The sequence below is a fragment of the Caloenas nicobarica genome, chromosome 3 (assembly GCF_036013445.1).
Source record: "Caloenas nicobarica isolate bCalNic1 chromosome 3, bCalNic1.hap1, whole genome shotgun sequence".
Lineage (NCBI taxonomy): Eukaryota > Metazoa > Chordata > Aves > Columbiformes > Columbidae > Caloenas > Caloenas nicobarica.
Genome location: NC_088247.1, coordinates 103,881,948 through 103,896,013, shown reverse-complemented (window position 1 = coordinate 103,896,013; position 14,066 = coordinate 103,881,948). Strand labels below are relative to the sequence as shown.

Genomic DNA, 14,066 nt, shown 5'->3' with positions numbered 1-14,066 from the left:
TGGACAAAACTGTAGAAAGTATTAAAGTTTTTAGAACACACACAAAAGGCCAGGAGAATTAAGGACCTAATTGTCTAATAAAGGAACATCTTACCTTGTGTAAGCTGCTACCCTTTAGGTAAAGGCAAAACAACTCCCATTGTTCAGCTCAATGTTACTCTTTGATACACTCTCTTTCAAAGGAAGGGAAATGTTGGCCAAGCTGAACACTGATGCCCCAGCAGCAGTATACAAAATGAACTAGTTGTGCTCTTTTGAGTTACTTTCCAAGTTCTCTGAACATACTGGGTCTGAATCTTCAGTTCCAGAAATTTTGCTCTGAAGCTCACATAACCCAATTCTCTTGTCAGCTTTTTATACTTTGCTGTTTAACATATGCATTTAACATCTCAAACAATTCTCGTTTTTACAGTTGCAAGGTCCAGGTCCAAAGGAGAAAAAAACTAAATGTCTATCAGAAGCCAAAACAAGGGAACTTACTCTGAGTGTACAAACAGCTTAATGCAAAAAAAAACTATTCACTGAACAGCAGAGTTCACTCTTCTCAAAGGAAAAACCAGATGAGTACTTTTAGTTTAACTAAACAGTACTGCATATTTCTCAACCAAGTCTTAAAGGAGGCAGCTTATATGTTCATGATCTTGGAAGAATGCTAATAAAATAATCCTTTCTCCTATTTCACAAAGGTCCCTCCTGAGAGAGACCATTTATTCACTTACCTGTTCTTTACCTCTGGAAGTGTCAGCAGTCAGGATTTCTTATGTACTGCAGTTTAAGATCATAAAATCTCTGTATTCCTGGGCTGTGTTATCTGAGTAGGACCAACTGAGCCTGCTGCTAAATATCTGGCACCTGCCCAATATGGACATCAGCCTTACAAGCACCATGGAAGCATCAACTCCAACAGCCCCTCCTTCTTCACAAGTGGAGGAAAGGCAGAAAGACCTGTTGTCCAGAGTCATTAAAACCAAGGAAGACAAGAAAATAAGTCAAGTACCAGGGATTTTCATGGCCAGACAGATGTTCAGGCTGATGTCCCTCTGGCTCCTGGTAAAACTGTCACCATCACTGTTAGCACTAGTGACAGAGCTGCAAGGGAAAGCTGAAGGAAGAAACAGGCCACAAACAGATGGCTTTGAAGGATAGTAGCAATTCTTTGAGCAAACAACTGCAACAAGAAGAGACTTGGAAACTGCTGTTTATCCCATGGAACAGGACATAGTTCACTTGGCTATTTATTACTGCACCACAAGATGGAAAAAAAACGCAGGCAGAAGGCCCACCGCACAAGCACTTTTTTATTGAAATCAGGAAGTTGTACAGGTACAGGCTTGTACAAAAAAAAAAATCTAAGAAAGTAAATTTCCTACCTTGGCTCCAATAGTTTAAAACAGTGCATCTGGTTTTAAATGTGTGACATTTCAGCAAAAGCTTGAAATGCTCAGGAGAGACGATAACGTGTTTGTCTGCCTTGCCATAAGTTCTGCATTACAGGAAAAGAGAGAGCAGACAGACGGACTAGGTTCTTGGTTAGGAGTCCAGCAAGCAATTGGTGTCAAGAGTTGTAGCTTCTCTAACTTGCCCTCAGGGAAGCTGATACCTACCAGACAGTGAAGAATGCCACTACTTGTGCTCACATATAGCTCTGTTGATTACATATTTGACTTCCAGAACCCAAATGGGCTGTGTGAGTGTACATGTGTGTTTAAAACAGATTGGCACTCAATTCTCGGATTTCTTTAAAATATATCCTATGTTTAGCTTGCAAGCCAAAAAGAGGCAGAAAGCATAATACTTCACCCTATGTACACACACGCTCCCCTTGCATTAACCAGTGTCAGTAAAATCCAGGAGGGTTTGTCGACTGCCACCACTCGACTTACAAAAATGGGGAGGAAGGTGCTGATTGTGTCTGTGGTAGGGAACACCTTAGTATTTTGCTCTATAATTCACAGTATGAAAACTACTTGAATTCCACCTTAGCACAAAGAGGGCAGGTTTTTAAAAAACAATTTTTGGAGAATTACAAACAGGTTTTAATATTAAATTCTGAGCTTCTCCTCCTTCCCCTACTTGTTGTAAAACCCAGTTGATACGCAGCCACCATCACAACGTGAAAAATGCATTCAAGGCAGTTGGCTAGAGCCTTGAACAGTACAGAAGCAGTCAAGAAGATAGTTTTCCTGCAAGCTGCAGACTGTACCAGCAGTCAGTGTGGGATAAACACAGCATGAAAGAACAGCTTTGTCTTCGTGAAACGCACAGTTGGCTTCCAGGGCACAGGCTGCTGCATCTCAAGAGGATGGAGAGCTGGGGTGCAACGCATGGGAGGCTACAACGCTCTCTGCAAGGCTCAGATGAACTGCGCCCTCAGAACAAGACGTGTTAGTTCATTCTTACTAATCCTCTGGCTTTTTGCCCCTACTGCTCCAATATTTGCTATATGCCTCTTGGAACATGTTTTTGCAGGGAATTTTGGCCTTCAGTTTGGTGCAGATAAGGAAGGAACCCCCCATCTTCCGATGAAGAGAGTAGGTCTCCTCTGGTGGAGGGACAAGCCGATGCTTCAGCATGACTGGGATTAAACCATGGATCTTTTCAGTGGTGCTTTGGCTGCCAAAATCAAAAGGTTCCTCAGACGCAAAAGCCTCTCCCAGGATGAGGACAGCATTTAAGTGGGCATCTTCCATTTCCTGCCCAAAAGGAAAGAGGCATAAATAACATCACTGGCCATTTTAACTACCGAGGAGGAAAAGGAGAAATACTAACGCTAACAGCAGCAGCTCAGGAGAAATGCCCAACCATACCCACAGCAAAGGTAACCTCCAGCCCCCAACGGACTGATGAACATTTGGTCGGTACAGTTTCAAGACACTCAACCTTCCAGAAGACCATCTACCCAGTCACAAAATTTCAGCAGTCATGACCACCTGCTGGGTCTTGCTGGGGGAGAAGGAGGGACAGTGGTTTTGGGGGTAGCTGTATCATCAGTACTGCTCCTGCTCCCAAAAGGGAGAGAACAGAACAAAAGCCAAACCTTTTTTGCGTTCATCCTTTATCAACAGGGCTTTCAGACCAACATTGGCTTTTACCACATCAAGAAATCTGGGCAAGTCCACAGACCCACAAACTTATCACTAGCCACCGCAAAAAGCAGACCCTCTGCTCCATACCTTCACTTCATAGCCAGTGAGGAATTTCATTTCAATGGACTTCTTCAGTACTCTCTCTCTGTCCATGTCAGCAGCTGCCTTGATTACCTGAACAGAAAGAACACTTTCAGGAGAGCAAGGGGATGACTGGAAAAGGTGTTGAGCACAGGTCTACTATGTGGGCTACAGGGTGCACATGCTGCCTGCTTGCTTCATTCTCTCTGCCCTCAGCTTCAGGGCTCTGCTCATTGGCCAGTTTAAGAGCTACTGGCAAAAAGATACAGCTGCTGGCTCTCCAAAGCTCTTCCCAGTATGGCTACATATAGCCCAGACAATGTAAGGGACATCAAAAAAGTTACACTAATCAATCAGCCCCTCCTCCAGCAAAACAGTGGAGCCAACTGTGAGAAGCTTGAGGTGATGTCTCCTGGCCCCTGCACCTTGATTTTTCAAGTGTAGAACATGGTGATCACAAAGGCAGCTCATACGACTTCACGTAAATTCATAAGTCTGTAGAGCAAGCTAGAAATCACAGGAAGAGACAGTGAACAGGACGAGCAACTCCTGTGTACCCTGAGAAAAAACACACACAAAAACACCCACTGAATTCCAAGCGCTCTGATATGCTCTGCTGCCTGAGTCTCCCAGTAAGCAACACGACAGCTCTCCACATTTGTCATGCAATTTAAACATCCAAACTCAGATGGCCAGCAGCTTGCAGCAGACATGCAGAAAGCTGTGGTAAGGATGAAACAGGAACAGAGATCTCTCTTGCCTCCTGCCCTGCTTCCCTCCACACGCAGAGTGGGTTCAAGCACGAAGTGACACAGCTATGAGATAAGCAGAATTTTGCAAATACTCTTAAGACCTCCAGTGCAGCACTCTAGGGCACAATGCAAATCCTCACCTCGATGTAGACATCTGTGAACTTCTCATCAAACCCTCGTGTTGCTCCGAAGTCCAGCAGGGCCACCTGGAAATGAACAAATCCATTTGTACATCAGCATCAACCACTCAAGTAGAGCCTGACCTTAAGATGACTCCTGATGTCTTCATTCCTCTCAGCTGGCTGGAGAGCCCTTCCACTGCAGCTCCGCTCCCCCCAACTCCTTTATTTCCTGACAGCAGCACAAACATTTGCACAAGTTCATGGCAGAGGAGCCATGGCCTGTGCTCACGTTGTCACACCTGCTCAGCTGATAACCCTACTCAGGCTTTCCACATGGGGACAGAGCAGTTCCAAACCTTTTCCCAGCACTTTCCAACATAGACCTCGGGGATGAATAAGCAATTGCATCTGACCTGCAGGGCACAAGCAAGCAGCCAAACCAACAAACAGGACATCTGCAATTGCTTCCCCAGGCACTCTTATCTACAGCACAGCACGAGACAAGAGCATTCAGCAGAAGAGTCCTTGGCTCAGGTGTGCCCCGGTAGAGCACTGCCAGCTGCAGCTTTCCCACTGACCAGCTGCAAAACAGACCTGAGGCTACAGCAGTAGCTGTGCCTGGATCTAAGGCCAAACACAGGCAGCCAGCCAGACTTACAGAAGCCCTGCTCTCTACCCAGACCAAGTAAAGACAAGTGGCAAAGGGACAGGCTTCACTGTCCTATCTCCCCAAGGCTCAAGGACAAATCTGAGAGAGTCTCAGTAAGGGCTTGTTAAATTCTGGGAGCTGGGGAATAATCAAAAGCTGGTGAAAACCAGCTCTTGTACAGGCAGAATAGCAGCTCTTGGGCTTACCTTGTGCAACTGTGGGTCATAGAAGAAGTTTGACCAGTTTGGGTCAGTCTGCATGTACCTGAACTCAAACAGCTCCCGCAGACACAGGACCAGGATGTTGTGACAGATCTTGAAAAGCAAGGAGAGAAAGCAGCAAGTCAGGAGGGCAACAAGCCCTACTCACACACGTCATTTACAGCAGGCATTAGCAAACAGGGAACACATCACCACACTGGCAGGAACTATCTGCTCCATCCTGCAAAACTCCTGCAGAGGTGAGAGCACCCCTCAGCAACTCCCAGCCCACACCTGCCATGGGACATCCTTAGCAGACAGCATAGATACCATGCAAGTTGGACATCAGCCTGAGCTGTAGCTCATATCAGCCCCTGGATGTGCCTCCAGAGAGGCTGCTGCCCTGTAAGTGGCAGCTGAGAATAGCAGGTTCCAGGGGTCATCCCACCGCATGTGTTATCTGTGTCCTGGTCCTGCCTTTTACCTTCCCAGCTTTGACTACGCACTTGGTTGTTGCTTTGAGAGCAAAGGAATATCTTCACAGTGCCAAGAGGGATCCAAAAGCAGAGGTGGGAGAGGCCAGTAGAGAATTACAGCCTACCCTGGTGGAAAGTCCTGCAGGACTCCGGCCAGAATGAAGCCAAGGCAGCCCAGGAGAAAGTTCCAGGGCATTTTAAGTTGAAAGACTAAAGCAGCTAAAGAGGAGAGTCTCTTCCTGTAAAGCTGCCCAGCAACCTACAGAACTACGTCCAAACCGTTACTGAAAGGGGGCTTCACTAGATACAAACACCCACTGTGTACTCCTCAGCCAAGTCTTCTGCTGGACTCAGCACTGACCCAGCTGGAGGGAGGAGCAGCAGAGCAACACCTGGGGACTGACAGGCATGGGGGAAGCAAGAGTAGCAGTCTCTGAAGAACCCACTGCTGAATTACATACTACAGCAGAGCTTTTTTGTGAGGATATTTAAGCTGGAGCCTCTTCAGCAGAAGAAACGCCAGCCTCATTCTGCCTCTCTTCAGTTTCTGCAAAGCTGAGGGAGGGAGGGAAGAGAGCACCAAATGCAAGCCAGACCCCCAGACCCTACTACAGGACACTGCCGTTTGGGGCAGAAGGCTGTGGGTCAGCCAGGCCAGACGCTCATAGGAAAGACAGACTGCTCCTGCAGCAACATTCCACCTCACAGCCTTTTAAAAGCAGCCCTGATGATACAGCAGCTCAGAGGGGACAAATCCTAGGAACAGACAGCTCAGGGGTCACAGGCAGCCAGCTCTGCCATAGCTTTGAGTCCAGTGTGACGCCAGGATCTGTTTATCTAGCAGAACATAAAACTCTGCCCTCTTCCCTGGTGACCAGCTGACAGCTCACACCAAGACAAAAACAAAACAAAAAAAAAATCCAAATACCAGGACAGTTATTTCTGCTGCCAGAACAGCTGCTTGTCCCACCACAGCACTCCAATCCCTTGCTATATTCAGCATCAACGCCCACCCATCACCACATCCCCGCTCCTTTTCACCAAGAGGTACTCTTCCAGCAGCACAGGTCAGTCCCACAGGAGGAGACAAAGCCCACATCCTTGCACAAGGGCAGGAGATGATTCTGCACTCCTTCCCAAATGAGCAGCTGCAAAACAAGACCCATTTTCCCTAGCTGACAACCCCTCCCAATCTCAAGGTCATCCGAGAGAGAAACAGGGCATCTAGGAGATACGCAGCTAGGCTACCTGCCCTTCAGCCGCCCTTGCCATTCACCCCTCCAACCCCTCCCTGCTGAATGCTGGCACCTGCATGTCCCAGACCAGCCTGAGGAGACTCCAACCTCACTGCCAAATTCCCTACACAGAAATCTTCCGGCAGGCTCCAGACAGTCTCCAGCTCCAGCCCTGCTTTGCACTGCTTGGGTATGCCATTCCACAAAGCACTCCCTGGCCCAGCAGTCCCCAGGCAGGCCGAGCAGGATGCTCTGGCGAGGGGAGAAGACAGAGCACCCCACAGTACCTCATTTCGAATCTCCTGGCTCAGCCCTACACCTTGATCCAAGGGGAAGCCAGACACCAGCTCTGTGGTCAGGACGTGCTTGCTGCACAGCTCATCCACTACTCTCGGGATGTAAAAGAAAGGGTGGTCTTTCAGCAGCTCCCTGGGGGATACGGAAAAGAGAGGAAAAGGTTAGGAACACTGAGAGCCGCCAGGCCCCTCCCCAGCACCTTGCGCAGCACACAGCCCCTTCCCGCAGCCTCTCCCCACGCCGTGGCTGAGGCTGCTGCGAGATGTTCTCCTCAGCAGTCACAGTAGGGATCAAGTCACCAGAAACCACGCCAGTGACTTAGAGGTGCTGTTGGCTCCCGAGGGCACATCTGCCAGAGCAGTGACATTACAGTAGGGCTCCAGGCTGACACCTCAAGGGGCACAGGGCTCTTTTGCTCACCCCACTTCAGGGCCAGACTACACACACAGGAGAAACGGGCCTCTTCCAAGGAGAGCAATGCCAGAGGAGCAGTTCTGCAGACGGACAGGAGCGGCATCCAGCCTCTGGTAGCAGTCCCTCACCCAGCCTTCACGTAAAAACTACCTGAACCCCACTGCCACAGCAAGCCAAGGGAGCAGGCAGCACTGGTGGGGTCAGCTGCTGTAAGAGCTGAACTGAAAAACCTCCTAAACCAGAGGATGAGAGAAGCTTACAACAAGCTGACCTAAGAGTGCACAGACGAGCACTGCCACCCAGCCTCAAGAGTTACTGCAGGATCTTCACATGTGGTAAAACAGACAGGCTCTCGCTGAAGGAGGGAAGATATGCTAGCATGTTTCAGCTGACTGAACACATGCCTGGCTGAGACAAAGTGGTAATTCTAGGGGACAGCTCAGGCCACAGACACCGATCCTTCCCCTGTGCTACATCCCAGGGCATGGCATTCATCTCCCCACTGTCCCTGAGGTTAAGGAACCTCTCCTGTGTTTCACACACACAGAGACAGGAAAGGTTGAAGGCAATGGCATGAACATACTGGAATTTCTTTGCGCAGGCAGCTTCTCTCTCATAGTCACACTCCAGGGCCAGCTCTCTGCTCAGGACTTCAATCAAATGCTCAGGGAACAAACCTGAAAGACAAACAGCAGAGAAGAGAGTAGGCTTAGCAAAAAACGAGCCCCTCAGGCTAAGCTTTCCAGAGCTGCAGCTGAGGAGCAGCCTGCTGCCCAGCCAGCTCTGAGCTGAAGAGTACAAGAGGCCCCAGAGAGCCAAGGCGTATTTCCAACTAGACAGAGGTTCTGCAGGCAATCCTGGGCCAAGGCTACCCAGGTGCTCCTAAAGCAAGGCACATCCACACTGTTCTTGCACAGCAGGGCTCCATCCTCCCCCAGCTCCCACTCCACAGCCCAAGCTGTCTGTTCCTGAGCAGAAACACACACCAAGGAGTAGAAGCACCCAAACACTAGCCTGGGCAAAAGCAGTCGGTGTGACTAAGGCAGGGAACTGCAGCAGCACATAGAGAGGGCATGAGTTGCCAAGTTCCATCTTCTCAGTTTGGAGCTGGAAAACCAAACTACTTCTTGGGCCAGACAAAGCTGGGGCTGCAGCAGCCTCTGGAGGGCTCTGCTCAGCCACCACAGAGAACAGTCACAGGTTTTGTCAGCAGCCAGCCTGATTTTAAAGTAGCATTTGTACAGTCCCACTAAGATGTACAGCTGCTACAGGCAGATATTTGGAAAAAGGAGTAGCAAGCCTTGCATTCCCTGTGGGGAAAGGGGACTTATCTGTGTGCTGGGACACTGAGCAAGCTCCATGCCTAACAGTTCTCCACCTCTCCACAACTTTGTGAAGAACAGAGAATGACTAGGAAGAGCAGAGAATGGCAGGCAGAAGGCTGCAGGAAACATGGAGAAAAATGAGTTCTGCCAAACGTACCAGAAAATAACAGGGACAAAGCAAAACTACCTCACCCGAACAGCGCCCATGCTTCATGCCTAGGAAGCCATCAAAAGTAAGTATACCCAGACGCTATACTTTGCCAAGAGTCCCTGTGGGTCCTTCACTATAAAGAGCACACAGAGATGAGTGCCCATTATCATGGCCAGGAAAAAACAACACAGCTGCACTTCCTACCCACACTGGGACAGGCACATGCCCAGCAAAGGCAGTGGCAGCTCTGCAGCAGGAGAGGGGAGCAGGGCAAGGCTCCCCAACTTGGCCTTGCACCCACTGCCTACATCCACTACTTCTCCTGCTTTCTGCAGATCTGCTCCTGGGCAAACTCAGCCATTCTTAGGTCCTTTTCACTGTTTCCTTGAAGCTGTTTCCTCCCTCTCCAGTCTACAGAGAACAGTTTGCAGTGCACTGTTTGGAAGGGGTTGGCAGAACCCAACATGTGCCAGCGGGAACACAGAGCCTGCCAAGGGTCTCTGTCTTTTTACCTTCAGGGAGAATATTGCTCATGCTCAGGACGGTCATCAGGTTGTTAACATCACTGTTGATGCTCTGGGCAACTCCAGGGTACTGCAGGACAGAATGGGAGAGGGCCGTGGTGAGACCAGATGACCAAGTTATACAGAGTAAGATAAAAACATCTTCCAGCTCAACATCCACTGACCCTCACAACACAGCCACCTACAGCCTGGCAATGAACCAGGGCATACCTGAGCCACACACCCCTCTAAAAGCTGATTTGAAGCCCAGCATCTAAAATGAGGACAGAGAGACAGGCTAAGGTGCATCTCCTTGCAAGCAAAATGGCCTGCCAGGTCCTCTGACAGGGACTCTTCCAACACATGAAAGGTTCTCAACACAAAAATCTCACTACAGATATGGCAGTCAGTCGTATACCTACCACAGCTGAAAGGGCGTGCCCCCGACAGCCACAGAGTGTTTCATCCACAGCAGGAGGGCAAGTGGTGAGGCCTCAGCCTAGTCTTGCCAAAGACACCTCCTTCTGTTCTTTCTCACCTTGTCTGGCAAAAAGGGAACCAGCCTACCCTGCTGTGGATCAGAACATTTTCTGGTGCCGCAGGGTTAACTTTCCATTGCTTTTACCTTGGCCTAACTTCAGGGAGCAGTTTGGAGACAAATAGTTTGAGAAGAAGACACCAGTGCCCATCCACACTGTTTCTAAAATCTCCCCATGTTACCAAAAGCACCAGACAACCAGCTTTGCCTCGGACCCTGCTCAGTCAGCAAGGGATCTCAGTCCTTTGGATTATAAACCATGTATATGGGGGCTTCAGCTCCAGAACTCAACTCTGTAAAAAATACCTTCTTGAAGCTGTTGACAGCTTTAGTGTGAGTTGGTGAATACGCTCCTGCATCATCAGACTGCCACTGCTCAATAGTCAGTGCCTGCTTGTCACTTAAAACTTCTTTGACCTTTGGGCTGTGGCCAGAAAGGGACATGTGGCATGTGCAGGTCCCAGAGAGGGGACTGACCTATGGAGCAGGTAGGACCATCACACACAGCTCCAGAAGTACAAGCAGCCCCTCACCACCATTAGCCCCACATTTCACTGATACACCTGTGAGATGTCTCCTGCCCATCTGGAGTCAGAAACTGCCTGGAGCTGCAAAACCTTTTCTGTCCCTTCCTTCTGCCTGCACTAGGTAAGATATTGCTGCACCCAAGTTGTCACCTGCATTAAAATGTTTCTTATATGTCCAGTAGTAAATGTATTTATGCAGCTTCCTTGCCCTTCTATGGGGCACAGACAAGGCTGGTCTGTAAAGCCCACCTGGATTTTCATGGCAACTTCTTTCCCATTTTTCAAGCGTGCCAGGTGGACCTGACCGATTGAAGCAGCAGCAAAGGGGCGTTCTTCAAAGAACTCCAGTTTATCCCTCCAGTTGGGGCCAAGATCATTGTTCAGAGTTTTCTACAAATAAAAAGAAAGCATCAGAGTATGTGAAACAAAGATTTAAGATTTTTGCTAGTGGAAAATGCACTCCTCTGAGGTGACTCACATAGCCTATGGTAGTTCTGAGTACCTAGACCCCGCTTTCTACATTGTCCTCCCTTCCTCATCATTGCAGACCATCATGACGAGTGGTCCAGCCAGCAGTGTTCCCCCAGCGCCCAACAGATGCTGATCAGATCTGCGTGAGGCTCTGTTGCTCCTGCCTAAAGGACAGAGATCTTCAGCACAAACACCGCTGCCTTAGCAATACAAAAGTCCCCTTTTTGGTGCCACTTGTTATCTTCCAGAAGATGAGCAAGGAGTTAGATATTTCTCCTCCATCATGCTGCCAAGCTGAACAGAAGCAACCCAGGCAAGCAAGAGTGACTCTCTTTAAGGCAATATTGACAATTAAACATCACAGCTTGCTTTAACAGCTTTTTTGCTACATTGCCAGACTGCCATATTTAAGTTCTGGCTCTGCTCAGTGTCTTGCAGAAGATAAGTAGTGCTGGCAGTTCCTCTTGCATCACCCTTCACATCTTAATTTACAGAGGGAAGGAGACAACGTGTGCACTGGGTAAAGCAAACTTAGTTTGCTTCATTCTGGTTCCTCTTGGTGGTGGGTTAGATTTAACCAAAAAAGCAAGGACAAAGTTGCTGATATTCTAGACACTGGCTCAGCATCCACGAGAAAGACAAGAGAGAGGAAACAGAAGCGGAGGCTACATTAAACCAGACCCTATGATCATACTTGTACGCAACATCCTGTTCCGTCAGCATAATCTTGGGACATATTTTCCCCTCTCTCCAGAGCTAAGCTTCCATGTTTTGGAGAGGAAAGGCAGCATATGATCAAGAGAAACAATTAGTTGTCATCCAAAATTGAAAAATGTGCAACGTTATTGAAAGAATACTCTTAAAAATCCCCTTCCACCTCCATTACTGAGGTATGTCACAGGTGACATTTATTACGTTATTGCCCTACTTCTCTCACACACAGGAAGGAATATTTCCTCACCATCATCTGCTTTATCGGCATGAAGTCAGCACTCTGACGTACACGCTCAAAAATCCTCTGGAGATGGGGGTTGATGAAGGCATCATCTGCCAAGGGAAAAGCACACGACAGTCAGTGCAGGCACTGCATTCTCCAGCACACAAAGAAACAAGTACCTGCATCCAGGCAAGCCAGGTTGTCCTGCCCCCAGGCACACCCCACTGAAAGTTTTAGAAATAATTCTAGTTTAGAATCTCTCCACCTGAGGTGCTCCTCCTGAGGCATCACACCTTTAAAAGTGAGCCAAACAGAAGTCTTGCACACAAGTAGTGAAATAAAGGGAAAAAACTCCTCCTTCCTTTTCACTCTTGCAAAACAACTGTGTATTACCCAAACATCTCCTACGCTCCCCTCCTGCTGCAGGAAAAAGTGTCTGTGCAGCCCCTCCCAATTACGAAGGGAAAGACAAAGTATGAATACACTAGAAAGCATGCTGAGGAACCTTTTTACACTTTAGAATCAAGCATCAGTTGTCACAGTGCTCCAGCAGCACTGCTGAGGACAGCAGCTTTGGTGAGACGGCGGGTTGCACAAACCCAAGCACAGTGTTCTGCACAAGCCTCTGTCACCCACCAGCCCATCTCCTCACTGACAGCGGTACAGCATTCAGGTCTAGGAGAGGCCACTGGGTCACGGACACAGGTCGCAGAAGGAACCCTCTGGAGAGTCAGCCCAGCACTCCCAGGTTCACAGCGTGGTTTCATCCAGTTCATTTTAAGGGGCAGCAGCTTCTCTAGAAAGCTGTGCAATGGTAAAACACCACTTACACAAGTCTTGAACTCAGAGAAATCAGGATTCAGCAACTGCTACTGTAAATAACTCCCCAAATGCAAAGCAACTGCAAGTGGGCAGAAGAAAACAAAGCTGAGCCAGAAGTAACTTATTTTAAGAGCCAGAAGGATGTAGCAAGCAAATATTTACACTCATAAAAAGGAGGGGTAGGGGCATCTTGAAAGATTAGTCTTTTCCTTTGAGCTTCTACAACAGCCCAGAGAAAAGCCACCAGTTCTGGAAAACTTTTCATTTCATAAATCTAATTCCTCTATAAGCCTTTCTCTGCTGCTCTCTCAACTGGAAAAAAGTCCAGGCTACCAGCCTTCATACTGAGAACTCAACCTGCACATGTGCTTGTGACATTCAAGTAAAAATCCATCATTGCTCCGCATTTACAGAAACATGTACAACTAAGTCTATCCCAGGAAACAAGAAACAAACAGCTACCTTAAGAGCACTGTCCTGGCGAGAGAGGCAGAAAGGAATGGAGAGAAAATGATAGATAATGCGCAGACATGACATTAACACTCAGCGTTGTTTAGAAATTCCCACTGAAGCCATGAGCAGCATTTAAAAGTACTAACAAAACCCCACTTGTGGAATCAACAGGAGGTTTTTAGAGGAGCTCCCATTCCATCACTGCAAGTCAGAGATGAACAGGCCTTGCAGGAACAGCGAGTAAAACTCCCGTTGTGACGTTATAACCCTGCAAGACTGCCAGATATTGCATTTGCATGCACATTTCAAACACTGAAAGAAACTTCTGCTCTGTCATCAGTTGGAGAGGGGAGGTATCTGTTAGGACAGGAGAGGCATCTATTACCTCTCTTGTGAGGAAATGCTGAGAGAGTTGGGGCTGTTCAGCCTGGAGTAGAGAAGGCTCAGAGAGACCTTATTGTGGCCTTTCAGTACTTAAAATGGGCCTGTAAAAGATGGTGACAGACTTTTTAGCAAGGCCTGTTGCGATAGGACAAGGGGTAATGGTTTTAAACTGAAAGAAAGAAGATTCAGGCTAGACATAAGGAAGACATTTTTTACGAAGACAGTGGTGAAACACTGGCCCAGGTTGCTCAGACAGGTGGTAGTCTCCCTGGAGACATTCCAGGCCAGGCTGGACAGGGCTCTGAGGAACCTGATCTGGTTGAAGATGTCCCTGCTCATTGCAGGGGGTTGGACTGGATAAGCTGTGAAGGTCCCTTCCAACCCAGACTGTTCTATGATTCTATGGTCAATGGTGTATCACTGCCAAACCTCTGAATATTATAAAAACTATTCTCAGGGTTATGTGAAAATATTAGCTACCATGCTGTAAGATGACCACCTGCATCTCCTAAGATGACTGTGCAGGAAGAATGGACCTCGCTAAAGGTGACTCCTGCTCCCAATAAGTTTTTTGTGTCAAGATATCAGGGTCTGCCACAGCCACTTAGGATCAACTTCTGTTCTTTTGCTTATTGCTGACATC

At 48.2% G+C, this 14,066-nt stretch overlaps 1 protein-coding gene across 2 annotated transcripts in view; it reads right to left on the bottom strand.

Moving 5' to 3' along the window:
* Positions 1–1,278: 1,278 nt before the first annotated feature.
* COQ8A (coenzyme Q8A) overlaps positions 1,279–14,066 on the bottom strand; it is a 47,754-nt gene continuing 34,966 nt past the window's right edge. For both annotated transcript variants that reach the window (XM_065630410.1, XM_065630411.1), the window contains exons 7-15: positions 11,789–11,874; positions 10,606–10,746; positions 9,301–9,382; positions 7,896–7,989; positions 6,889–7,030; positions 4,897–5,004; positions 4,060–4,125; positions 3,174–3,260; positions 1,279–2,693 (exon numbers count right to left, since the gene is read on the bottom strand). In XM_065630410.1, coding sequence (XP_065486482.1) covers positions 2,400–2,693; positions 3,174–3,260; positions 4,060–4,125; positions 4,897–5,004; positions 6,889–7,030; positions 7,896–7,989; positions 9,301–9,382; positions 10,606–10,746; positions 11,789–11,874 — 1,100 coding nt within the window. In that variant the 3' untranslated portion in view covers positions 1,279–2,399. The remainder of the gene's footprint in view (positions 2,694–3,173; positions 3,261–4,059; positions 4,126–4,896; positions 5,005–6,888; positions 7,031–7,895; positions 7,990–9,300; positions 9,383–10,605; positions 10,747–11,788; positions 11,875–14,066) is intronic.